This window comes from Plectropomus leopardus, chromosome 4, assembly GCF_008729295.1.
Source record: "Plectropomus leopardus isolate mb chromosome 4, YSFRI_Pleo_2.0, whole genome shotgun sequence".
Lineage (NCBI taxonomy): Eukaryota > Metazoa > Chordata > Actinopteri > Perciformes > Serranidae > Plectropomus > Plectropomus leopardus.
In genome coordinates this window covers 26981447-27008648 of record NC_056466.1, presented here as the reverse complement: position 1 = coordinate 27008648, position 27202 = coordinate 26981447, and the positions used below count along the sequence as shown (strand labels likewise).

At 41.4% G+C, this 27202-nt stretch overlaps 1 protein-coding gene across 1 annotated transcript; it reads left to right on the top strand.

Moving 5' to 3' along the window:
- The first annotated feature begins 119 nt into the window (after positions 1 to 119).
- On the top strand, positions 120 to 27202 carry ubn2a (ubinuclein 2a). The gene is made up of 17 exons (XM_042484880.1): positions 120 to 1088; positions 1991 to 2104; positions 3604 to 3705; positions 4549 to 4659; positions 5325 to 5428; positions 7978 to 8536; positions 11358 to 11428; positions 11841 to 11970; positions 14084 to 14190; positions 14678 to 14788; positions 15419 to 15562; positions 17158 to 17208; positions 17344 to 17386; positions 18542 to 20056; positions 20166 to 20373; positions 21942 to 22010; positions 23539 to 27202. Exons 1-17 carry the CDS (start codon positions 786 to 788, stop codon positions 23583 to 23585), a joined length of 3789 nt encoding a protein of 1262 aa, XP_042340814.1. The 5' UTR covers positions 120 to 785; the 3' UTR covers positions 23586 to 27202.

Here is a 27202-nt window from a genome sequence, read left to right as displayed (position 1 = left end):
TTATTGTAAAAAAAAAAAAGTAGCATGTCTACTACGCTTAAACTGAATATCAACAGGTGGCCAGTGGTGACTGTGACTAACTCTGCTGTCTGGGGCTGGTTAACTGAGACAGCCAACCATCTGGCTTGCTTACTTCCGTTTTGGATTTGATGATTGAGTGTGTGCTGCTGCCACTGTGGAAAAATGCACAATTCAGCATTTTCCTGAATGGACACAAAGAAAGGCTTTGGCTGAAAGCTGTCGATTGTAACACCGAGATGAAGCTGCTAATCGATATCTGGATACACACATGTGGTGTATGAATGCTCGAGCCTGTCCTTCACTCAGGCACTTTATAAAGGTCATCATAGTACCGACAGTGTTGTTATTATCGCCTGTTGTGACAGAGGCGGGTTTAGGATCGGGGCACACGGTGATTGGATGTGACGACCCCCCGTGTCACGATGCTTCCGTTTTGTGCGTACGCGCAGGCGCAGCGACCCCTCTCTTCTGATATTTTATTTACTCCCGAAACCCAAGATGGCTCCTGTGAATGTGTCGGTCCCATAGCAAATTGAGGATGCAAGTAGCTGCCGAAAAAACAACTTTTCCCCGACCGTCGCATCCCCTGGAGTTCAATTCGTATGGTGCGGAGGAGGCCCTGACATCCGTCTAGGCACCGAGCAGCCGTCGGAGCTCCGCGAAACCCTCTTCAATCCACCAATTTGGAGTAGTTTCGCGAAGTAGCTCTTCTCCTCGCTGTCGCTGTCTGTCCGGAGCGAGGTTCAGGCAGGCAGCTCATCCAAATGGCCGAACCGAGAAAAGTGCAATTTGTCACCCTCTCGGCCTTCGCAGCTGGAGCAGCCGCGGAGTCCAGGAAACGCCGGCTGGAGGAGGAGGCCGACTTCAACTTCGGTAGAGCCGGGGAGGTCGAGGCAGCGACCGGGGCAGGGGGTGCTGCCAGCAACGGTCGTCTCGGCAAAACCGGCGACAGGGACACGGCTGGAGCCGAGAAGAGGGTGACGGTGCGGCTCAACCTGTCCCTGCCGGAGCCTGACGACCGCTCCTCCGCCGAGTTCAATTACGGAGAACTCGTCCAAAACCTCCAGGTAGCGTCCCGCAGTTTGACTAACATTACCAGGCCGAGTGAGACTGCAGCTGGAGTTAATTTTATTCGCTCTTGGAAGTGTTTGTGTGGACTTGTCATTGCTAAGTGAGAGGGGGGAAGTGCACCTTGTCCTTCTAGCGTGGTCGAAACTGACCATTAGTGCGACTCAACACAAAAGACAGCAGCAGTTTTTTTTTTTTTGCAGCTCAGTCAGTCCACTCTGCGTGCTTTCCAACTTCAGCTGCGCTCCGGCCGATTGTAGCGTTTATTTATCGGGCGACCTCCTCTTTTTGAACATGTAGAGATATAGCTTATCTCGTGCTGCTACCTGTGTCCTGTTCACTCAGACTTGCCCAGCAACAGCCCAGTCACACAGCCATTACAGCACTTGGAAATGCCACATGCAGTTTGGCCCTCTGGCTGCGGGTGATAGATAGATGATAGAGCATTGCTGATGGAAGTACCAGGATGTAGCATGGGAGCAAGGCAAATGTCAGAGCTGAGAGATCACAGAGAGGCGAGCCTCGTTTTGATACTCTGCAGTTTGGGATAATCCATTCTTTTTCTGATATGGTTTATATGACTGTGAAATGGGATGGAAAAAGTTTGCAAATCGCAAAATAATTAAATATTTCTTATTTGAATCCAAAATGTGGTCATGGCAGCGCTACGTTTTGCATATTTTTATGCTTTTTGATTCCGTTATTTTAAGTTTGCTGGTAATTTTTGTGATAATGTTTTGATATTTTACAAATGTGACTTTTTTTTTTTTTAAACATAGGGTCAGGTTATCTTTCAATATGAGAGGCATTGAAACTGTTAACTCTTTGCTCTGATTTGCTGTTATTGCTTTTCATCATCTGTAATGTTAAAAATATTCATCATTTTCACAATTTCTTCCAGGCAAAGAATCCTACAGGTCTGATTACAGTCCGCAATCCCAATGACCCCTTCAACGATGACGAGAGAGAGCGGCTCCAGGTTGAGGCCCTGGCAAAAAAGTTTGAAAACAAATATGTGAGTTTTTATTTATTTATTTTTGCTTTAAAAGTATTTCTAATCTGATGATGTTTGAACTGAAGCCTGACTGATACTGGATTTTTGAGGCCGATACAATGTCGATATTTGACAGTTTCGAAAATCTGATTATGATAAATCGGCTTGATGAAGATATCAATCAGTATATGGGTTGATGAACACAAAACGTAAACAAACACGGGGAACATTGTACAGTAAAAAAATCACCTTGTCAATGCTCTCTGAAGAGGGATAAAAAATGCAATGGTGAAACTATTTCTTTATTACCTTATATATATATTTCATACTGCAATTTCTTGGTACCTACTGACCAACACGTAAATCAGTTCTACTATCTGCGATAAGATAATATGGGCTTATACATTGTGCAAAACTACTGTTTGTTTGTTTATTACCTCATTATAGTCAAGTATATCTCATTTATAAAGCCCAAAATCCCAGCTTTACAACAGGTGACCTGTGGTAAAAAAGGATCGAGGGAAAACCCTTTGGAGCAACAGAGGTGGCTAAAGTAATATTACATACTAGTTGGTTACATTTTCAGTCATTTTTTGTTGCTATAGCTTGACTGAAATCGGATCTTTTAGGTTGGTATTTGAGAATGTAATGTATCCAATGTCATGCAGTGTTGGATGTTCCTGTCTCTCTCTTTTGCGTACCTTTTTTGTTTGTTTTTAAATAATCTTGACAGATGCATACTGAGTTGGGTAATTTTCTAGTTAAAAAATCAACTGGTCAGTGCTCTCTGGTGGACGGACTATGTAATGGAGAAAACGAATGACCTCAAACATATTTTTAGCATTTCTGTAGTGTTGTGTCTTTCTACTTAATGGATGATATATATTCCAATAAGAACATATCTGTAAGAAGCCAATATTGGCCCGATATATTGACACGGTTCATTTATCAGTCACGCTGTGGTTGTCGGACGTGTGTTTGTGTTCGTAAGAAGACTAACTGCCCTCAAAACAACAGCCACAGGGAAATAGTGAGGGCATGTTGTAAATCGTAACTTTTAAAATGTACTTTTTTAAGATTAAAGGGGCAGCTCACCTCAAAATCAAAATGAATATTTTTCCCTCTCACCTGTGGTGCTTTTATCAATCAAGTGTGCATCTACTGTTAACTCACCTAGCACCACTGAGCTAGCTAATGTTACAGCTCAGTTACTGAAAAACATTGCTGCTGAGTTTTTAAAATGTACTTTTTTTGGTGCTTTGAGCACCAATAGCTGAGTGCTGTCTAGTTTCATAGTATTGGAGAGATGTCAGACATTGTTATGGACAATATCTCCAACGAGAGGCTACTGACACCAAAATAATCTAGATTGATAAATAGAACTATACGTGAAAAGAAAAATATATATTTCTGTTTTGGGGTTGAACTTTCCCTTTAAGCTTATAATAAATGTAAAGAATTGTCACGTGACTCAAAATCAAAACTTCCCATTTTATAATATTTATAAAATTATTTTTCAGGGTAACACAGAGAAAAAGAAGAAGAAGGACAGGATGCAAGATTTGATTGATATCGGATTTGGCTACGACGAGACAGACCCCTTCATAGACAACTCAGAAGCTGTGAGTGCCTCACACTTTATTAATAATGAGGTGATTTTTCACCTGTGGTTGTGTTTGTCTGAGGATTCCACTTTTATTTAGTCAGATGTCTCCTGCATCCACGAGACATCTGTCTCCTGTTAGTCCTTTATAATATCGTTACACGCGGTTCTCTTTTCTGCCTTATTATCTGCTGTTTAACTTACTGTCCTTGTCACATCCCTGTTCTCCCGTCTTGTTGTGTCGAGATTATTCCTCTGTGGTTAAATATTTATTCCCTGGCTTGATGTTTCAATACAGTGCATTCAGTGGCACTTCTAAAGATAGACGCTTGTCCCTTCTTACAGCCAACCTGAGACTACGGTCTAAAATCATCCTCATGACTCATGAATACGTTCCTGCTGCTTGTGTCCACACAGGGATATGTCATTGTTTTTGTTGGACAGTGTTTGTTGCTCAGTATTCAGAGTATATCACTCTCTGTCTGACTGTAATAGTTAGAATTATGCTCTTTGTATGGACTCTCCGCCATTATATGATTTTTGTTTTGTTGTTTTGATAGCTGTCCTCTCTGCACCCACAAATTGGTGGTGCCTGTTTGACCCTTTTTTCCCTTTTGTTTTGATATGCTCCGTTATGGAAAAGTGTTTCATCTGTGGCCCGGAGGGACTGCTGCTTTTTTGGTGATTTATTTGTTTTAGTGCACAACAAGTCATCCGATTTCACTGACCAGCAGAAGAGAACAGGCTTATTTGTAAAATGTTAACAAAAAACATGATCACGAGATCTGCTTTTGTTGTGTAAGAGGATTTCTTTCCTAGATTCCGGTGATCTTAAACCGTCTTCTGTTGTTATTTTTCTTAGTACGATGAGCTGGTGCCGGCATCTTTGACCACAAAGCTGGGGGGATTTTACATCAACACTGGCACACTGCAGTTCAGAGCGGCCTCCGACTCCGAGGGAGAGGAGGATAAGGTAAGACTACTTTAATGCGTTCATAACGGCACAAAAAGAAGTTATTGTTGCTCAGTGTTTGAAGCTCTCCTTCAGACCTTGAAAAGATATGAAAGTGTATTTAAAAAATATATTTTGAAAATATAATGTATGTAATTTTTTTATTTTGTTGGGAAAAATGCTGGAAAAACAGGGCAAAGAAACCCTCCTGTTTTTAATGGCCCCCCACAACATAACAAAACAAAAAAACAAAACGAAAAAGCTGATCAACCCATGCCAAGTGAGGCAAAACAACACACTGATAACATTGTGGACAACCGGTGGTAGAAGTTTGAACATATATGTTTAAATCAGACATTCATTTTGATAAACAACTGAGGACTAAAATGCTGTTTGTCACGTTGCTATTGTAACATATGACACAGCAGGATCTCAACAGCCCGAAAGACGCACATGAATGTCCTCCCAACAGGAGCTTGATTTTCATTGGTTGTAGTGGGACGTGATGTCGACGTTATCTTTCACCACATCATGAGAAATCTTCGAAGGACACACGGGTGCACACTCACTCACAATCACACACAAAGAGCACAGCGTGTGTTCCTCATACGGAATTGATTGTTTTTCACTGTGCACTGTCGCCTCCCGCTTAGTTGAGTTAAGGAGTGAATGTGCTCTCATTTCAGAAGCCGACTGACAACAAGGAGCAGGTGATTAAGAAGAGGAAAAAGAAGGAAGTGAACAATGTGGAGGAGAAGAACATGAAGAAGAACAAAGTACCTAAACAAGGGTGAGAATCACTGCTGTATGATACTCCTTTTTTTTTTTTGGGTTGTCTCGTGGCAGTTGGTGAAGTTAAACCTCTGCATGTGAAGGATTTTTGGCTTTATGGTAATCAAGAAGCTGGGTGAATGGCTCTCGAGTAGCTGATCAGGCTGCCTCGTCTATCGTCAGGAGGCCATTACTTTCCATGCATCTGTAAAAAAGATCTTTAAAAAAGATCTACCACTTAATCGGGTGATTCATTACCATTAAGCCTAGCTATTTAAAAATGTCACACGGACACTGTTATGTAAATGGACATGTTTTTCTCCCGTACTTGATGAGATGACCTTTTGGACACCCATGGATCTGTGGGCCACTGTGAATATGTGATGACGCATTTGTCCACTCTTTACTGCGCTAATAATCCACCACCCTGTGAGACATTATACTCCTGGGCTTTTGTGCGGATCCTCTCACACATCTATCATGAGGCAGAGATGCTGACTATGACTTAGTTGCTGTGACGAGTGAACCACCCTCCACAACACACTTCATGATCCACGCTCAGATAGGTTGAATGCTCCAACGTACCGCCACTCTGAAAATAACTTCCAGAAATAGTAGCAGCGATCGCCAATGTGCCATTATGAAACGGATGATGTTTTGTGTGTGTGTGTGTGTGTGTGTGTGTGTCAGATCTTTAGACTGCAGGTTAATCCCACAGAATCCCCACAGTTCCTCTTCCCACGTTTCTGAGTCGTCTTTGTCAGCGTTTGTCGATGCCTCAGCTTGCCAGGCAAAATGTCTCTCAATCCTAGCGTGGGTTCATTTACTCTCCATCTTGAACTTTTTACCTCCACCTACCCACTTTTCTAGCTCTTTTAAATGTGACTGAAATTGTCTTTGCTGCCTTTTTACCTGAAATTTGTGTAGTGATTCAAAAAGGTCCCCTATAGAGCCCATCTGTGGTCAGTTGAGGTGACCTCTATCAAGGGAAAATCACAAAAGAAAAATGGAAACAAGCCACCCCCCCTTTCTGTGTTTGAAAATCAAACATCACAATATTTTTTAACAAAATACCTCTCTGTGGATATTGTGATGACATTGTAGGGTTGACTAATAATACTTTGACAAAATGTTCACACAGTGAGTTTTGACAAATAATCACACATAATGTAGATATAATGACTAAATGGGTAAAGGCAAATAAGAGAACAGCTTGATCAATCTGATAAGTTCAGATATTATATAAATTTAAGATGATATTTAGTCCCATATCATAATATTGATACCACATGTAGATACTAAACCATCAATGTGTGAGTGTGTGTGAGTATGTAGACTGAGTAGCAGGTGATACCTTGTATGGTAGCCTTGGCCACCAGTGTGTGAGTATGTGTGTGTGTGTGTGTGTGTGTGTGTGTGTGAATGTGTTGAAGGGCTGCTAGTGATTGGGTTGGAAGGCTAGACTAAAAAAAGTCACTATAAAGGGCTAGTCCATTTACCTAGTTCACATTGGACTCTCAAGGTGCGGTCCATCTGTACTGGGAAGTCAGAATGTATGAGTTCCCAGTGGGAAATTTCAAGCGGAACGCCCCCTGCAGTCAGATTTCCAGCTCAAAATGTCAGAGGAACTTCACCAACCCCAACCTCAATATGGCTGCTCCGTGCATCAGCAGTACTGAAATCAGGAGTAGTATAAAGTTTATTAGCACGTCTGTCTTATTTGTATCTCAGTGAAACAGTCATACACACAATCCTGTCCAACCTCTATCTGTGGACATGTTGCGATAGTGTTTGTATGTGCAAAATTAATAACAATGCATTGTTATCAACTGGCATTGCTACCAGTAGCTAACCTGGCTTGAACTGGTATTGCTAAAGACATTTTGGATTTTGTACTTGTTGCACTAGACAGTGATCAACTTGGCTGTGACATCATTCCTAGCTCCAACCTCCAATTTCTTTGGTCTACTATTTGCTTTAATAATATCATACTGTGAAACTCGGCCCTTTCCCCCGCACTTTCCTACAGCTGTTTCATTTAAAACAGTTGTAAATATTTTAAAATAGGATTTTAATGTATTTTTATGTATTCTTGTTATGCTCTATATTTATATTTCTTGTCTATACACCAAAATGCCAAAGCAAATTCCTTATATGCATAAACCTACTTGGCAATAAACTGTATTCTGATTCTGATATCCTCTTTTCAAAAGCCTGCATAAAGACTTATGGCGGCGTTTTGAAACCTGAATGCTACCTGTAGTTCTCTGACAGAAAACAGGACAAACAAGGAATGAAGACAGAACTGCCCACAGATTATCAGAAAGTGGATACTGTGCGGAGCATTTAAACAGGGAGATAGATAACTGCGTTTCTCCTGTTCAATGTAAATGTCAAATCCTGAATAAGATCAAAGCCTAGATTATAATATACATGTAAGTGTACTTGGTGTCAGGCTGAACAAATGAAGTGAAACTAAATGCCCATTCAGTCTAAGGCGCTGTATCGTTCAAAACTTAAGCTCAGCATTTTTCTAAAAACATGGCACTGCTTTGTTTCCTCCAACAGAGTGACAGCCCTCAACCTCCACCGGCCGGAGAAGAAGAAGAGGAAGAAGCTTATGAAGGACTCTCTGTACCTGGCAGCCATGCTCCGTCGCTTCACTCGGGAGAAGGAGGAGATGAGGAAAAGAAACCCGACCATGGCTCAGTCCGGCCTGGCTGGAGGCATGGCTAACAAGCCGCACTCCACTAACTCAACAAACCACCTGTTAGCCTCTAACTCCGCCCACCCGCAGGGCAACGCAGCCAGCAACGACCTCTCACTGGCAGACCTCACCTCTGACCCCGCCGTGATGTCACTGCTGGGCTCGGCCAATGAGAAAGAGCTGCAGGATCTCCTAGGTGATCTGGACTTCACCTTGTTGGACACTGACCAGCAGCACGCCATGGCGACGGCCAGGGAGAACGGCATTCTGGGAGTCGGTGTTCCGGCTCATAAAGCAGCAGCAGCAGGAGGAGGTGGCCAAGGGCGAGGCCTGGGGTCTTCCAGCGGGCTGTTTTCTCCACCTCCGCTGCCTGATGGACTGCCTGCTCCTCTTATTAAACGCATCGAGGACCTGCGGGCGGTGAGTCAACTGCAGCCCGTCTGTGGGCGGCTGCAATTACCTGTGAAGCCTCTTTACTGAAGTTAAACACAAATGCCCATCAGCTCAGGAAGTGGCACAAAATGTTTATTGTTATTGTTTAGCCCGAGGAGAATAGTCTCTTCTAAAGCAGCGGAGAAACATGGCTCCAAGCTGAACCCTGAAGGTTTTTATGTAACCAAAACAGCAGGGTCGGCATCACCGCCTTTGAAGAAGTTCTTACTTCCTTGTTGCTTTTATATCGCGCAGCCACTGAGTCCATCCGTAACAGAGGATTGTTTTCTAGCTGCTGGTAAGAATGTAAAAAGAGGCAGAGAAAGGCAATTGAAAAGGATGATTCAGGTGAAGTATACAGAGGTGAAGAAGAGTGAGGAGGAGGAGGGAAGCAGAGAAATAAATAAAGAAATGGATTTCTTTGGTTGCGTTCAAAGATAACATATGGGGTGAAAGCTTGGAAAAATCAAGATTCAAGTGAGAGTGTTTTGAGTTGGGGGTGTTGAGAAAAAGTAAATCTATAAATCATTTTAATGGCCAAAATGTATATATCTTATAGTAATCACTGTTTTACACTTATTTTAGTGCATTTTACACGACTACAGAAAGCAAACTTGAACACCATCTTGCATCGACGCAGCCACAGTGACTACACATTGAACAGCACAGAACTAATGCATGACAACTGTAAGGAGAGGAAGAGGCAGGGGAGCAGTGTAGAGAGATGCGACCCATAACCAGGTTGTTTAAGTTCAGAATAATGCAGGACATTAAGGACTAGGGGTCGACCGATACCGATTACTATTAGCTAATGAGACCGATAACTGATATTTGGAACTGATATACATTTACAATGAAAATGAACATTTTTCTGTCAAAATTTAAAATTTGGAATATAACAAACTCCAAAACAAAACTTTATTCAAATGCCTTAAGCCATGCCTTAAGTTAACAGAAACGTTCAACTTCATGTACAGCAAGTTCCCAGCAACTTTTTATTACAACGTCAAATAAAAATTTAAATAAAACAATGAATAAATACAAATAGCTCACTGAAGAATTACAAAGTAAAAGTTCCTTCCATGCTGACACTTTCTTTGCATGTGTTGCAGACTACCTTCACCAGTGTGGCCTGAGTCTAACACTCCCATGCTGCAGTTCTGGATCTTTTCTTTAGCATCGTGGGTGTAAATGAAGGCTGGTGGTCGATCTTTATATACATTTTATGGTGAAAACAGACCAGAGGGAGAGAGACTGCTGTAGTGGGGCTAAAGTAGTGCACTTTTTAATTGATTCATTTTATCTGCCATAGTTAAAATAAAACACCAAAACAGAAAATCTGCAAATTGCCAAATATCGGTCCCAATAATCGTCCAGGCCGGTAATCTGTCGACCCCTAGTGAGGACAAAGTTGTTTCATAGAGGAGACACATCAGAGCTTTGTTACGTCGGCAGCTGCAGAAAAAAAAAATTGTTGTCATGTTAGATTACATGGAAAGTTATCCACAGAAGATTTCTGCAACTGCAACAATTTCTTTACACTTAAAAAATTCCATGACTTTCCCAAAACCTTTAATGATTTTTTTTCTAATCACATGGCTTTTCCAGGCCTGGAAACCTAATTATGATATTCCGTGACTTTTCCAGGTCTTCCATAATCGTGAGAACCAGTTTGCAGTGTAATTAAGTCGGCCCGCAGGAAAAGCATAGGTTGCTCCTTGGCGTCCTCACTTCACGAGTCAAACTACAGGTCAAGCGAGCTAACTGATGTGTTCACTTTGGCCTTTTTGTCTTGCTTCTGTGTTGTTCAGATTGACTTTTTAACAGGGACAAACAATATTGGATTATTTGCCGATATCCAGTATGCCGATATATCACAACTTATTTGGCTCATAACCGACGACGTCATAGCCACTTTTTCCCCACCTAATTTTAGCGATCGTAAAACCTCTCCTGTAGTGAAATGAACATCGTATTATGTATACCCTTACCGTGGTGGAGACATGAAATACAATTCTTTTTAATGTATGTACTACTCATTCAGAGTGCAAAATAAGAAAAATACTTGTATGTTTGTGACAGTTCAATTTGCCAAAAAATATTTATTTATTTGATTTTAAAGCCAATATCTACTGATAGCAATGATGTTCCGATATCAGCGTGCTTCCTTACTTTTTAGAAACAAATTGAGAGCTGTAAACATCATGTCACACAGAGTTTTGGTGACTTTCATTGTGCTCATCAGTTCCATGTGGACATACGTCAGCGAACCAAATTCCAGCTCTCAAAGGATTAGTTGATAACAAGCATCGAGTCTGCAACTTCACTTCACTTTTTATTGAGGAACTGTCAAAATATGGAGCAGGACACAAGCACAGAACATGCTGCTGTAATGAGTTCACACTTTCTGAATGATCAGGAAATTTTGTGCGCTCACTTGCTGATGGTGTCACCACCATATTTCCTACATGATGTTGCATAGACCTTATGTCACACAGAGAGGAGAACGTTTGTGCGATCTACAGGAGAATTTTAACTGTAGTTTATCTTTTTAATTCATGCTAAAATTACCGCATGGACGAGCTGGTTATTTAGTCTGCACCACAGTTCAAATTGGGTCAAGCGTGAAAAGCATCCATGGAAGTTTATGGTTAAAATTAGAGTCAGGTGAAGGTCAGCGTCAAGTAGAGGAGGAAATGTATTTCTGTCCGTACAAACCTTTCGATGGCACAGCATCTCAGATATATGTATATGTATTTGTACTGTATGGAACAGTGCTGGTATGCTGACTCAACCTTTTCTCCCACAGGCCTCGCGGCAGTTTGATCAAGAGGGCAGGAAGAAATTTTTCACCTTGGACATGAATAACATTCTCCTGGAGTGAGTAGGACAGCTTTTAAATCACCGTCAGCCAAATCCCAGCTCGCTCTCCTCCTCCTCCCTTTCAGAGTTTCTCACTCATTTTCAGCAGATTTCCCTCGCCACCTCTCCTGCTGTCTTTAAGTGTTTTGTTTTCTCTTCATCTCTCATTGTCTGTGTTAATGACATGCTTCTCATTTCCATTCCTCTCTTTTGTGCCATCAACTTTATGCTCACCCTCCTCTCATTCTGTGCAACTACCCTTAATTCTTCCCCATCCACGACTTCAGTCTCCCACCTATCTTTTATTCTGTCTCTCTGTATCACACCATCTTTCTCTCCCTTTCTACCTCCACTGGCATAATTGTCCATTTAAATGTTTCGACCCCTTCTGTGTCTCACAGCTTTTTCTCTCTCCACTTCCTTCTCTCAGCATTGAGCTGCAGGTGCAGGAGCAGCCTCCTGAGGTGCGCTCAGGCATCTACTCGCACATGGAGGCATTTGTGCCATGCAACAAAGAAGCCCTCCTCAAACGCCTGAAAAAGCTCAGTCTCAACATCCAGGTGAGTGAGGCTCATCTGTAGAGGAAGTGATAAATCCCCACGATTGAAACTGATCTAGAATCCGACTTGGCAACGTCTTTCCCACCGCAGCCTTTTCGATTGCTCTGTGGTCATTACAATTTTCTGTGAATCCTATTCTCCGTTATAGCACACATAGAGCATCTAAAATTGCAATCACAACTAGATTTGAACTTAATGATTTAGGATATTTAAAGACATAGTTTGTGTCAGTCACATCTAAAGGCAAAAGCTGCTGTGGTAGAGACGGATGAGACATGATGTTTGTGCAAAATCGGATGATGGCATTCACTTTTGGACAGTCTGTTTTCCAAAGCATTGCCAGTGTTTCATTCGTTTGCACTCATGAAAAGTGACAAAAATAGTTCTGTGAAGACTGAAAAATGAGAGGGAAGTTCAAAACCTGCATACTTGCACACCTCTGCACATCTGGCCGGCCGCTGCATGCTAGTGGGTGTGCTGCTGGATTGTTGTGTTCAAAAAGTTTAAGCCCCAAAGAATGCTGGACGCAGGCCTGATTCCCACCTCTACAGAAGAGTATTAGGGCCAGGTATAAGGAAAAACAAACTGAGAGGAGGAAGATATTTATTTTATTTTGCTTTACGAAAATAAAGCTGAAATGTTGAGAATGAAGTCGAGCTTTAAGGTGTAAAAAAATTAAATCAGAAGAGAGATTTTTTTGCATTTCAAGAATAAAGTTAAATATTAAGAACAAACATTTCAAAATTAAAGTTGAATTTTTGAGAAATACTCAGCAAGTGTTTGCCGCTTCTACCAAATACCTTGTGTAGATAAATCAGTGAAGTATGTAGTTCAGAATTGGTTTTAGTAACAAGGGAATTATTTCTGCTTTAGTGCATAAACACAGTGTGGTAATGAGTAACATGAGTTTGAAGAGATTGTGTTGGAGATTGCCCCACCTGATCAGAGGAAAAAGTACACAGAATTGGAAGAGGTGGCTGCATCCGTGCAAACTGAAGCTGGTATGACAGATGATATTTTGAATGAGAGGACACAATATGATGGACTAGAGAAACTGACATTAATTTCAACGATTCAAAATTATTCTGGAAATGTATGAAGAATTTTACACCTGATTTATTTTGTCTTATGCCTGGCAATAATACAGAAATTTAGACTTTATTCTTGTAATGCAATTTAATAAAATGATCTTCCTCCTTTTCCCTTTTTCCCTTTTAACATCTTATATAAAGTAACCTGTTGAAAGTCCAGACAATAACCTTTTAACTGATACCCAGCTGAACTCTGTTTAGCACATACAAGCACACAGCTATCATTCTTTGCGTGACACTCTTGTGTCACGCAAAGAAAAGCAGCTCTTAAAAAAATTATTTGACATTAAAAAGAGAAGTTAATAAGCCAATAGAAGTCTCAATCTCCGGTTAAGTTACTCTATGTAGCATATTTAGGGCAAAACTAAAAAAAAAGATCTGCTAACTACTTCCTCTTTTTGTTTTTTATTTTCTGTTGCATCGCACTAGTGATTTTTTTTTATTTTTTATGATCTCCTGTGGCTAATTTGGCCACACACTCATGATCGTTTGTGACCATAACATTTCTTGTGAATCTTTTGTAATGAACAAATCACAGAAGCAGCAAAATGATTCCAAATGTTTCCTTCAATTTTTCTGACTTACAGTGATGTTTCTGAGCATTTCTGAGCATTACTAGGTTATTAGGTTTCTCTCAATTATTAGTGCCTTTTCTTATAGTTTCTAATCCTCAGCCAGCTTCACTGCTTCAGTTGTTAATGTGCAGGAATCTCAGTGTAGGCTGACAAGTGCAATGAGGACAGCCACTGAAAACAGGCGTCTAAATGTGTTTGGTTACGGACCATTACAGTAGCATTGTTGACAAAATACATCAGCATACTCCCCCGCTGTCTCTCTGTTTGACTCTTTCTCTTGACGCCCCTGCTTCTTCTCTTTTTTTCTCTCCCTTCTCTGCCATATCTGACTTCAATATTCTCCCTCCAACTTTTTTGTTTTCCCCACTTTTCATTCCTGTTGTTCTCCCTCCTTCTCAGTCTCCCTCTGTCCTTAACACAACCACCCTCTCTCTCTCTCTCTCTCAGGACGATCGCCTACGGACGCCGCTGCTAAAGCTGAAGCTGGCGGTGTGTAGTGTGATGCCAGAGCAAATAGCGAGATACAACATGGACTGCATGGCCAAGGTTGCAAAGTAAGTTTGTTTATTTTGTTTCAGAAGACAGGCAGCTGAGCAGGTGAACTCAAAATGTGACTCGGTCACGTCTGACTTTTATGACTGTTTTTACAACAAAAACTGACAACTGATCATGTTTAGTTACAGAATAGTTATGCTTTTGAGGACAGTATCAGATTTTTTTTTCAGGTGTCCCATGCACAAAGGCTATGTCTTTTCTGCAGCATTTACAGGTTTGATCACAACCTGTGATCCTTTGCTGCATGTCATATCCTCTCTCTCTCTCTCTCTCTCTCTCTCTCTCTCTCCCTTTCAAGCTGAAGCTGTGCTATATAATAAAGTCAATAATATTAAAAAAAAACTTGAGTTGACATGTTTAGACATTCAGGTTTTTACGTCATTTTCTCCTGTAACTCAGACCATAAACCTAAAAGAATTTAGTTACTATGATGAAATTTATACATATGTTTACATATTACCGACCTTTTGCTTTTGTGTCCTGCAGGCAGCAGTCAGAAGAGGGCGATAAGAACGGCTCAGAGGAGGAAGATGAGGAAAAGCCTGGGAAAAGGGTGATGGGCCCACGGAAAAAGTTTGTCTGGGATGACAAGCTCAGGTAATGACCCAGGACTGTATGGCATGCCTATTTGTGAGTCTGCAGGTTTGACTTTGTACCCTGTCCCTCCTTGTGTGTGTGCATTTAAAGGCTGACAAATGATTGAGGGGGGAAAATGGCCACTGAGTCAGGAACTTTTAGGATCATGATTGGTTCACTATGCTACATCAAAAAGACCTCCACAGAGTTTGTATTGCACTTCTATAACATTGTTGGACTCGAAATGTAAGATCAAAAAATTATCCAAATCGATGCAGCAGAGCCAGTGGTACCATCTCGTTATTCCACTCCTTCCTTGCCAAAAACCTGGTACCTACATTACCCATAATGCATTGCTCTTAAATTACCAAGAACAACCCTGAAATTTATGTTTTTGCAAATGTTAAAACCCTGAGTAAAGAATTGGTGTCCTAATGTAATTACAAAAACACTCGCAGCTGCTTTTCAATCATCATTCATTTTCATAACAGCCTCCATGTTTTGGAGAATGTGTTTTTACGAGGTCATAATCACCTCTGACTCCCTGCAGAATAACAGTCTCCTCAGTCATTATGTGCTCAGCACCTGCGGCCTAATTTAGATTTTAATAGTGAATGATTTGTGTTGAATTGAACATTTGTGTTTGTGCAGGAACCTGCTGTGCAGCTTGGTGCGAGTGAAGCTGAGCTGCTACGAGATGGAGAAACAGTGCTCTCTGTCTGTGGAGGACTACCTCAAGGCCTTCTTAGAGAATGAGGTCAAACCACTATGGCCCAAAGGCTGGATGCAGGCCAGGTCTGTGTGTGTGTGTCTTTGTTTTTCTGTGTGTGTTTCTGTGTATGTGTATGTGTATGTGTGTGTTCTTGTGCTTACACGGCCTTTTTATATAACATCTGGTGACAAATTCCTTCATGGTGACAAGACAATAATTGAAAAAATTCTGAGGTGAGAACAACGGAGTTAATCTTAAAATTAGAAGTAAGAATTGATAAATATATATAGATATATGTTTCTTTTCAGAGTGGCATTAGTGTGTTAGTAAATGCATGCACAACTCCCATAAAAAACAACCTAACAACTGAAAAACAGCCAACCATTTTTCGTATTAATTTCTTTATTTTTAAGGACAATGCACATGAAGCAAAATCAATGTAAATGTGTTAGTGTTAGCCAGCTTGCTAATTTTCAACTGCAAAATATTCTAAAAACAATGAAGTGAGGGGTTAAGAAATATACATATAAGGTAGTCAGATGCCAAAATGACAATGAAAGCAACACAGTTTAGCATACACAAGGTGCCGACCATGCAAAAACATTATGCAAAGGTTTAGTACATGCAGCCATGCAAAGCAGTACTTTGCAACAGAACATAAGTAATATTGTTGATAATTAAATTTTGCACACATTAGCCATTCAATGAAATGAGTAACAGAGTGAAATGGTAAACAATAGTATTGGTCGAGATATAGACAGAATTAATGGCTAACATCACACACTAAATGCACAGTTTCTGCAAAGTCAAAGCCATATTTGTGTCAGTCTTAACTATCTCAGCGTCTCTTTAGAGCCATTCGAGCTGGTTATTGTTGTTGTGTTAATGATAATTTATATTGTAGAAACTGTTGGTTCCTAGCTGGGGAAAAAATGGCCCAGCGTTTGAAGTTTGGACGTTGTGCACATTTTTAAAATCAATCCAACAGACTTTCTTTGTACAGCACTTTTCATACAGATGAACTGTAACACAAAGTACAAAGTATACAATAAAACCAAAATCAACCCTCACCCCCGAAAACACACGCGCACACACACATGCACAAACATGCACAAGCATGTAAATAAAAACACAAAAAATTGTACTCATTAAAACCAGGAACTCAGGAAAAGCTACCATAAGTGCGGAAACACTAGAGACAAGATAAAACCAAAAGATAAAAGATGAGAAAGTAAATAAATAAGGAAGCAGAAAGGATTAATAAATAACACAAAAACCTGTTCTCAATGTCATGTCTAAATGGACAAAGTTGCTTCTCTGGCAGAAGTAACAAATATTACTTTTACAGTATTTAAAACACTTCCAACTTGAATTCTCATTCTGTACTCTTTTGTGTGGGTCAACAGGCATCTCAGCATATGTTTCTGCTGGTCACATGCAGCCAATATGCTTGTTTCCCCCATAGGTGTCTATGTTTGTTCCAGTTGTAATATTTCAACTCAATAACGATAATTAAGTCATAACAGAAACATATTTGCTTCTATGACATCCATGACAGTGACTTTAACTTGTGCAGATAAATTCTCCTGAGAAATGTAACCCATTATTAATCCAGCCCTTCTCGTCCTCTGGCATAAATGCTGTGCGTTTCTTATCGCCGTGTGTTTCCTCTGCTCAGGATTCTGTTCAAGGAGAGTCTGGCTGTTCACAGTCACCTCACTGGAAACCTGTAAGTATTTACTTTATCTCACACAGCTCATGTTTCCTCAATAACATTAACAACTCAGGGGTTTCTCAGAGACTGGGCTTGAATGCAAAATGTAAATAGAAAAGGTTGAATATTTGCCCGCATTTCTCCTTACAGAGTAAAGAGGAGAATGGTGCCTGGGCCCAAGGCCAAAGCCAAGGTGAGTGTCACCTCAGATAAAGAACTGCACCATATCTAACAATGTCCAAATGATTTTTTTTTTCAGAAGACTGTCTTTCAAACCCATAATGATAACAATTTAATCTGAATTAATTTGCCAAACAGCACTTAGTCCGAAAGCAATAATATAATATACGATAATATAATATAATATGATGCTGCTAGTTATCATATGTACTCAGTATTTGATGTCTCAAGAGTCATATTATTTTATTTCCATGCTGGAGGGTTGTTCTTATCTTTGCAATGCTTGTATAAATGCTGGTATTCAAACAATAGCCAGGGGCTAAGCCAGCATTACGAATAAAGGCTACCACTGCTCTCATGGTAAATCAGGTATTGCATGCATCTCCACAGCACACAGTCCTGTTATCTTAGCCACTCTGCAGCTTTTAGATTTGACCAACTGTAGCTTTAAATGAGGAAGAGTGTAAAATAAGAAATAAGGCCTGCTTTTCTTTGCCTCTGAGGTACTGACACCGATCGTGTGTCTTCTGTTCTTTAGGAGGGTCTTTGGATCCACAAACAACCTCTCACCATGACCTCCACCGGGTCTCTGCACACCTCCACGTCTGCTCTGACCTCCACCCGCCTGCCCCTCTCCTCGTCCTCACCCCCCATCTGTCTGTCGGACTCACTGGATGAGGATTTGACTGCTCCCTCTCTGGACTCCATCTCTTAATTATTTCACTGTTCATTCAGAACAGCTACATGTATTTATGTAAATTACATAATATAATATAATTATAATATACTATAATATAATATAATATAATATAATATGACGCTGCTAGTTATCATATGTACTTAGTATTTGATGTCTCAAGAGTCATATTATTTTATTTCCATGCTGGAGGGTTGTTCTTATCTTTGCAATGCTTGTATAAACGCTGGTATTCAAACAATAGCCAAGGGCCAAGCCAGCATTACGAATAGAGGCTACCACTGCTCTCATGGTAAATCAGGTATTGCATGCATCTCCACAGCACACAGTCCTGTTATCTTAGCCACTCTGCAGCTTTTAGATTTGACCAACTGTAGCTTTAAATGAGGAAGAGTGTAAAATAAAGAAATAAGGCCTGCTTTTCTTTGCCTCTGAGGTACTGACACCGATTGCGTGTCTTCTGTTCTTTAGGAGGGTCTTTGGATCCACAAACCACCTCTCACCATGACCTCCACCGGGTCTCTGCACACCTCCACGTCTGCTCTGACCTCCACCCGCCTGCCCCTCTCCTCGTCCTCACCCCCCATCTGTCTGTCGGACTCACTGGATGAGGATTTGACTGCTCCCTCTCTGGACTCCATCTCCCACGCTTTGGCCCTCCTCAGCAATGCGTCTAAGGGCCTGGGCCCCTCAGACAGTCCCTTGTCGCCCCCACCCCTGCAGATGCCCACCTCCTCTCCTCCCCCCGTCACCCCTCACTACCCCTCAGCCCCGCAGCTCTCTGCCTCGGTTGCATCCACGACGCAGCAACATTCCCTGTCCAAGGTGGAGTCTGCTCCGCTGGCAGCTGCGTCTGCTGGAAACTTGCCAACAACAACAACAACGCTACTAACCTCCTCTTCTACCTCCTCTTCCTCGTCTCCTGCTGTTTCCTCCTTGGCTCGTGTGCAGGCAGCGGGCCTGTCGATGGCCTCCAGGACTGCAGATGGTCCCTACGGCCTGATCAAAGCATCTGGCACCATGGGCCAAACACAGACTCAGAGACTTGTTACCATGGCGTCACCCAATCACAGGCCAAGCTTAGTGATGGGCGGGAGTGGCAAGATGCATCCACACCCGTCCCCATCGCCTCCGAAGCAGCGGCCTCCTCCCACGGCGTCCCCTCTGCTGCCCCCGCATCAGAAGGGCTTTGTAAGTCCGGCAGGGATGCTGGGAGCTTTGGGGGCCACTCAAGGACTGGCCAAAGGTAGTACCAAAGCCAGCGGCGTCAACAGCAATGGCAGCGTGAGCAGCAACACTACACCTTCCTCCTCGCCCTCCTCACACTCCCGCTCCAACTCCACCACCCACCCTGGCCTGCAGTCCTTCTGCCCTCCCTCCCCGGTGGCCTCCTCGCCATCCCCCACCTCCCATACCTCACACTCCTCTCAAGGTAAATCCCACACACACCACCACCAGCCCAACTTCATCACGCCCATGCAGGCCACCCTCACCAAGTCCTCTCACAGCAGCAATTCCTCCCCCATCATCAAGCTCACCCCTCGACCTCCGGCGCCAACCCCGCCTCCTTCCTCCTCGCCCTCCCCGTCATCCTCTCCCTCACACCCGCTCTCCCATCAGATGATCCCCAGCCAACAGCAACAACACCAGTACTCCCCCAAATCCCCCAAAACTTTTCGGCCACCGTTCAGTGTATCGGGCAGCGGGCAGGTGAAGCAGACGCAGGGCAGCTTCAGTTTCGCCGGAGGCCAGAAAGCTCAGTCCACCACGAGCAACAGTAGCATCAACAACTCCATCATCAACAAGGTATCAGCTGTCTGCAGCCGCCCAGACAAAACATCCCCGTCTCCTGCACCTTCAGTCTCAGCCAATCACGGCCAGAGGCAACGGGTGGTGGGCGGGGCTAACCAGAGCTCAAAGGCAGGAAACGGTTGGGCGGCTTCAGGAACTTTGGCCACGTCCTCCACAACGTCACACCTCTCACAGGTTAGTCTCTTTGTTTTATTCACTGTATGAAAAAGTGGAGTTACAATTCTCACTAAATGGAAACAAACACATTTTGATCTCCCTCTTCATCGTGTCTTTTTCTCTGCAGGTATCAACAGCGGGCACTTCCCTCCTTGGCGGCCCCTCTGGTCTGCCCCTGGGCTTTGGGATGTTGGGAGGCCTGGTGCCTGTCTCGTTGCCCTTCCAGTTTCCCCCGTTGCTCAATTTCAGCCCTCCTGGAGCCCCAGGGGTCGCTGGCATGGGCTCAGCCCCCAGCTCCAACTCAGGATACCCTCTAGCACAGAGCGACCTAATGGGTGAGTGAGCCCGCAACCTGTAAAGGCATAGTTTGTGATTTAATATTGACTGAGAGGGGAAACATTTAGTCTCAAGGCAAAATAATTCAGACCGGAGCTTTTGTGTTTATTCCTTTCAAAAAATACATTCGACAACATTAAGGAGCACAAAACAGGAACATTTAGAAGCTTTATTATTTTTGGGGTTTTTTTTTGGTCAACAAATTGTATAAAATCCCAAAAACAACAATGAGTCAGTCAGTTTGCCTGTACCTCGTCATTTCCCTACATCGTCTGTAACACTCAGATCATTAATTTCTTTTGAACACATGAACATTTTGAAAAAATGGGTAATAAATCTAAAGATTTTGTTTTACAAAAGCATTTAGCAAACGTCACTTTAACAGGAGTAGTACATTTGTTGGGGACTATTTTCAATTTCAGATAAAGATATATTGAAAATATTTTCTCCAAGATATTTAGGTCAAGTTTTTGAACTGATTCCATTTTTGTACTGCTTTGTCTTCATAATAAGCCTCATAAATGTACTTGCAACACTGATTATACAAATTAAAATCCACCTGAAAAGCCGGGGTTTAATAATTAAAGATTTTTGTATCAAAATTGCATTATGAAAGAATGCAACTTTCATAGTAATTTACATCACATATGTCTTTTCAAGCTGTAAAAAAATTATAGTCTCTGGGCTGCTGCCTATTAAATTTCAGTAACGCCGCCATAGTTCACCAACCATAGTCGACTGTAGCTGAGCAGTTTTACTTAAAAGGGACAGTTCATTCGGCTGTATTTGCCGTAGATTATCTTGAGTAACGGGGTCATGATTCCTGTAAAGAGACATTGTTGTTTTTCAACAAGTAGTTTTTCAAAAGTATTTTTTTTTTTTGTTCTTTGAGCACCACAAGCCTTTAAATAATCTGTGTTTTTTTATTCAAAGACTTTTTTTTAAGTATCACATAAGCAATTTATCATTGTTTATCATCTTTTCGTGACTTCTACATGTTTGGTACAAACTACTTTATTTCATACAACGTTGGTGACCATTACAGGGCTGGAGTTTAAAATTGCAATTTAAATCACAACTGCAATATTTGTCAGGAAAGTGTAAATTAGTTAGCATCAAGTGAAGCACATTTTCTCCCGGAAAAGGTGTATATAAAGCAGGGTAGATGTTAGCTGTTAGGACATGTTAGCAGGAATTATCTGAGAAAGTGACACATGTTTATAGTGTCTTTATTTACACCTGAGTATTATTATTATTCATGTGTGCGCTCATATTGAAGTATAGCAGCAGTATCTTCACTGCACCTGCTGTGCTCCACATCTCTCGCCTTGTCTCCATTTTGTTTTATAAACCAGCGTCTCCCTCCTTTGTTCTCTCCATCTTTTGTGTCCGTCTCTGTCATCTCGACCTTTCGTACCTCTCTGCCACCTCACTTTGATCCTCTCCTCTCTCTTTTGTTGTTGCTTTTCCATTTTAAAATACCCCCCCCTCCCTTTTGCGTCACCTTTTCCATGTTCCCTCTTATTGTTGTTGTCTTCCCTCTCATCTTCCCTCCATCTCTCCTCAGATCTGTATAAGAGTCTCCAGTCAGGGTCGCAGGCTGCCCTACCTCCTCACTTGCAGCTTGCTTTCTCAGGTAATCTGCATTCCTCCTCGTCCTCCTCCTCCTCCTCCTCCTCCTCCTCCTCTTCGTCCTCCATCTGTCTGTGTCAAGTCGACCTGTCGTCCTCCGCTCGGCTGTTGTGTTGTTTGCTTTGTTACTTTCTGCCTGCTCCAGTATATTTGGTGTTTAGCATGCGTCTGGTGTAGTTGTAGTGCAAGAGACGCATGTTGTGAAGCAACTGAAGTTATTCAGGGATATATTGTTTCAGTAGTTTTCAGGTAACACAGTGAAGAATCAGTTTCTTTCCGTGATGTGCAGATGGTTCTTTGATTTGAGAGCAGCAGTCTGACTAACGTGAAACTGCAGTGTGCGATTTCGCCGACATTTGCTCGCTCATGTCTTGGGGACATGTGGTTTGACATAATGTGGCTTCATCTGTCGCTGAAGTCAGTTGTATTTTTAGCTGTAAACAGACTTAAAGCTCTCAGTCCATTCTCACCTGGGTTATTCATGGCACTCGAGTCAAAGAACCATCTGAACACAGTCGAGTCTGAATTCATCCTGTTTGACAGCAGCCTGCTGCACCAGCTCACGTCAGGAACCTAAAGTCTACAATCTCGAGATTGATTTTCTTTACATAAACATATGCCATAAACAAGCTCTTCTGATGTATAAATTAAATATGTTTTATTATTATTGGGACCACTTATACTGTAGGATATTTAATTTATTTTATATTCATTTTATATGTCAACTGATGCAACCAATAGTCTTAACTGAGGCTGGGCAACATATTGTGTTCTGTCATGATATGAGAAAAGATATTGTCTTAGTTTTGTTTTAGATTTGAGTGTTTTTTTCTGGTTCAGCTACATTGTAGTAAAGTTATGTAATTTTCTGAATTTAATAGACTGTTTTAACTGTTGTGTTATTTGCCTTTACCCGCTTAGTCATTATACCCACATCACTCATTAGTTTTTTATCAAAAATCTCATTGTGTAAATTTGGTGAAAGCCACAATAATTAACCATGCATTATAGTCGCAATATCAACATCAAGGTATTTGGTCAAAAACACTTCTCTCATTATCTCTTTATTTATACAGCCTTTTTCAAAACAAAGTTACAAAGTGCTTTACATGCCACATAATTACATTACATCAAAAATATATGATGTCAACAATTAAAAAATCTTTAAGACACTGAGATAAAAGTGTGCTAACAATAATAAAAAGCTTAACAATAAATATAAAATTAGTTTATATTAAATTAATCATTTAAAGATGTCACTAATGTGGGGCCTTACCCAGATTATACAAAACGAAAGCTTTTTCTGTAGGAATTTAAAAAATAAATAAATAAATAACCAGATCTTGTAAAACCCTTTAGGTTGAAATTTTCAGCATATGTTCGATACAGTCAAGTATTACACAATAAAAGACATCTTTGATGTGTGTTTGGAGGTTCAGACAGTCAGCGTTTACCCGGTGCAGCAGGTTTTAGGACGAGATCCTGTCATCCAGATGGCAAATTTTCTAAAAATCTCTGTCCTCTCCACTCAGATGCGAACCAAAGCCAGAGTGGAGACATGAAAAGGAAATCCCACTGACCAATAACAGAGCAGGAGGTCGACACCAGTGGGGTGACATCACAGCCTCCTGGACACTTTTACAAATAGGAATCTTCACTTTGATTGACTGACGCAGTGGTGTGGTATGAGGGGGCGGGGCTTCACTGCCTCTTTTAAAAACGGACCTAAAGGAGAATCAGTTTATCCTCGCTACAAGTGGCAACGATGAATTAATTTAACTGTATTTTCTAATGAACCGGGTATGAGAACAAGACGGGGTGAATGACAAGAACACTTTTATTTTTGTTCGGCTTATTTTTTATTTTTTTTGTCAACATGTTTACATATGACCGACCTTGATCACTGTGGAATGAGTGTGAGCGAGGTGGTGGTACAGATGAGAGAAGTGGTACGCTACGTAATATAATTTGGATTTAAGCTTACGTTGAATAACAGGACTCTTGTTCTTGCAGTACAAAATGAAAAAAAAAACAACAAAAAAACAGACTGAATAATGAATTTTTTATTTTTCTGTCTTTTTGTCTCAGATGTGGGAATCGTTGTGTCCGTAGAAATTTTATTGTTGGTCACCTCTGCTCCCACAAATGACTGTTAAGTAGTAGCTTAAATTAATATTGATAAATTATTTGTAATTTACACAGGGACAAAACAAGTTATGGTGTGTGTGTGTGTGTGTGAGAGAGAGAGAGAGAGAGAGAGAGAACGATGATTTTGAATGTGTGTATGTACATAAAAAAACAACAATATACTGTTAATTTCTTTCCAGATTATCCAGTATGAATGGGTAAAGACGTGTATCCCCTTTTCACAATAATGAGCGAGTGTAAGTTTGATGCCCCTCTCTCGCTCAGTGTGTTTTTGGTGCTGTTTAATCACACTGGACCTTTTCTGGAAAAAAGACTTGAATTGAAAAAGTTTCGGGCTCCTCTTCTGAAGAGGGGAGCCGCCTGTGAGAGAGGGGAGAAACGTCAAGACTGTAGCCTACTTGAATTGTTTTAGTTTTTTTTTTTCTTTTTTTTGTGAGTTAAGATTTTTTTCAATTTACTTTCTCTGCTTATTGACTCAAACCAACTTAATATAACACAACGCCTTAGTTTGTATCGAAAAAGTATGAAAAAGATCTATGCAGGACTGTAAAACGCTCAATGCAAAAGTGCAAGTCGTCGCTTGGCTTTCAACCTCTACTCAACTTGTCAGTGCATTTCTGGAGTTGTGAATGTTTGTAGATGTTTTTATGTCACTCGAGACTCCTTTTTTTTCTGGTGTGTGTTCAGACAGAATGCAAAGAGAATTTTTGAAGCAGTTTGCTGACAAAAGTCACCAAAGAGGCGAAAAGATGCACAGTGATTACGCTTGCGTTCACATCGTATTAGGTGCGTCGTGTTAAAGTGTATAAAACAACCCCTGAGTTGGAACGTAAAAAAAAAAAAAACAACCTTTGAAAATATCACAAAAAGATTCTAGGATTTGGGAAGGTGGAATAGTTGGTGTATTGATAAAAGGTAAATGCAAATACATGCAATGGATGGTGTACTGTCATTGCTTAGTCCACTGTTGGCTCTCTGTCATCTCCAGAGGCTTTTATCAGGTTTATGCACCCTGGACTGTTACCACAGCTCTTCCAAGAGCACAGTTGCAGTTCAAAACTCCATTTCCATTCTTCAGTGTGCTCTGCGGTGTTATACAACTATTGTTTTTTCATTTTAGGTTTAACTGGCGCGCTCTTAATTATGTCATTTCGTTGCACCCTCTTCTTCTGTGGCACCTGACCACCACCTACGGCTTATTTTAACAAACCAATCTCCAGTGTGCGCATAGCAATAATGGATGAAAAATTGCCTAAATTTTCATTTACTTTTGTCAATTTTCTGAAAAGGTGGTTAAAATTTGGGCTACATATTGATGGAAACCAGACTATTGTTCAAGCCATCATTATGAGCTGCAGAGTGAAAAAAGTTAAATAGATGTCAGGTATTCCTGTCACTGACAATATCTCCCTCTCACTGAAAATAACTACACACACCGACCAACTGTTGGTGCACAGCTGCAAATAGTGAGGTTGAATATGTTGCGATGTAACAGCTTTCAGGCTGGATCTGACAATTAGAAGAAAATCTTAACTTGTATGTTTAAATTTTCACTGGTATAAAACATTCAAAAACGTGAGCTGAGAACTTGTTTAAAAAAAAGTGAACTTGTATGTTAGAATTTTCTCTTCCAATCCACATACTTACTTTTTTTTCAGTACGCACTACTTGTGAGTACAGCCACTTGAAGAGATAGCTGAAACTTCACAAAGGTGCTCTCTTGCATCACAGCGTGACGAATCTGTGCACAAGGGCTGCACCTGACTCAAAATTATGTCAGTCGAATAAGATTTGGTAGTTCAATCTAAGTATTAGACAATTTGTTTTTACTCCGTATGAAGTTGTAAAGCCTGGGCGGGTCCAGCGGGATGTTCAGCTTCCTTTTGCACGCAGCTGCTTTTAACAAAGTGCAGCGTGAAAATCAAGAGCACTCACTCTGCAGCAAAATATTGGGTACCAAAACATCCCCTGAAGCAAACTGCTCAGCCCAACACCAACTAGCATAAAAAATACAACTAAAAAAATGAGGCAATCTCAGTTGACTAAGGGGTCTCCAACTGTTGATTCGTAACTCCAGCGTTAAAGGGCAGCCCTGCAGTGCACTTTGACTTTTGTAACATTTCTTACAGTAAATTTGTTGCAAAACCTGCACTAGCATCTGTGGAAGTAAAGTGGTTTGAAAGTCATTTCCTGACTTCTCATCGGTTCACCCCCAGTCTCAAGTTCTCACATCTACAAGCTCTTACAATTTGCAATATTCATAGTAAACTCCCCGATGCTAGCTTTTGCTTGAAAAGAAAACAAATCATTACACCATTAATTCAGCAAATTTTAAAGGAACGATACACTTTCTTGGTAATAAATGGCTACAAATGAATACTACAAGAGAGGCTGATGAAGCCTGTGTATCTGGTGTAACGACAGGGCTAGCAGTGGGGCTATCCATCGTGGACTGATGTGTGAACAGCTCTGAATAACAGGTGTGTTTTTTCCTTCCCATTCAGGTGGCATTGCCTGAGCAGCTGAGCTGAACAGAAACACACAGCCACACATTTGGTGGGTGTGTTGCCAGTTTGCTTTACAGCCAACATTGGTAAAGTTTTGGAAAATGCTCAAATTGACACAATGCTAAAATTCACCTTTGACATCTGTCTGAACACATCTTCCCTCTGCTGAATACCTCCGTTAACAAAACCGTTCTTCCTGAGTCTCTCGCTGTCCTCCCCTGACTAGTTCCCCATCTTCCTCCATGTGTGTCTGACTGACCGGCTGCACTGAGAATGGCGCCAAAGATTGTTCTGTAGCTCACTTAGATGGGGTGCTGCTGGTCTATGCGTGTCTGTGTGTTTGAGTGAATATTTTGACACCCTCCCACCCCCACCCCCAAAAAAGTAAACCCATGAGTGTCAATGTGTGTGGTCAGGATGTCATTGTGAAGTCATGTGACTGGAGCAGTGGGTGACATCTTATAAATTGTGCTTTCGTTGGGGGCGGGGAGGATAAAAATGACATTTTGTGGTTAACTGGTTACTTAATTTGGTCTTTTGT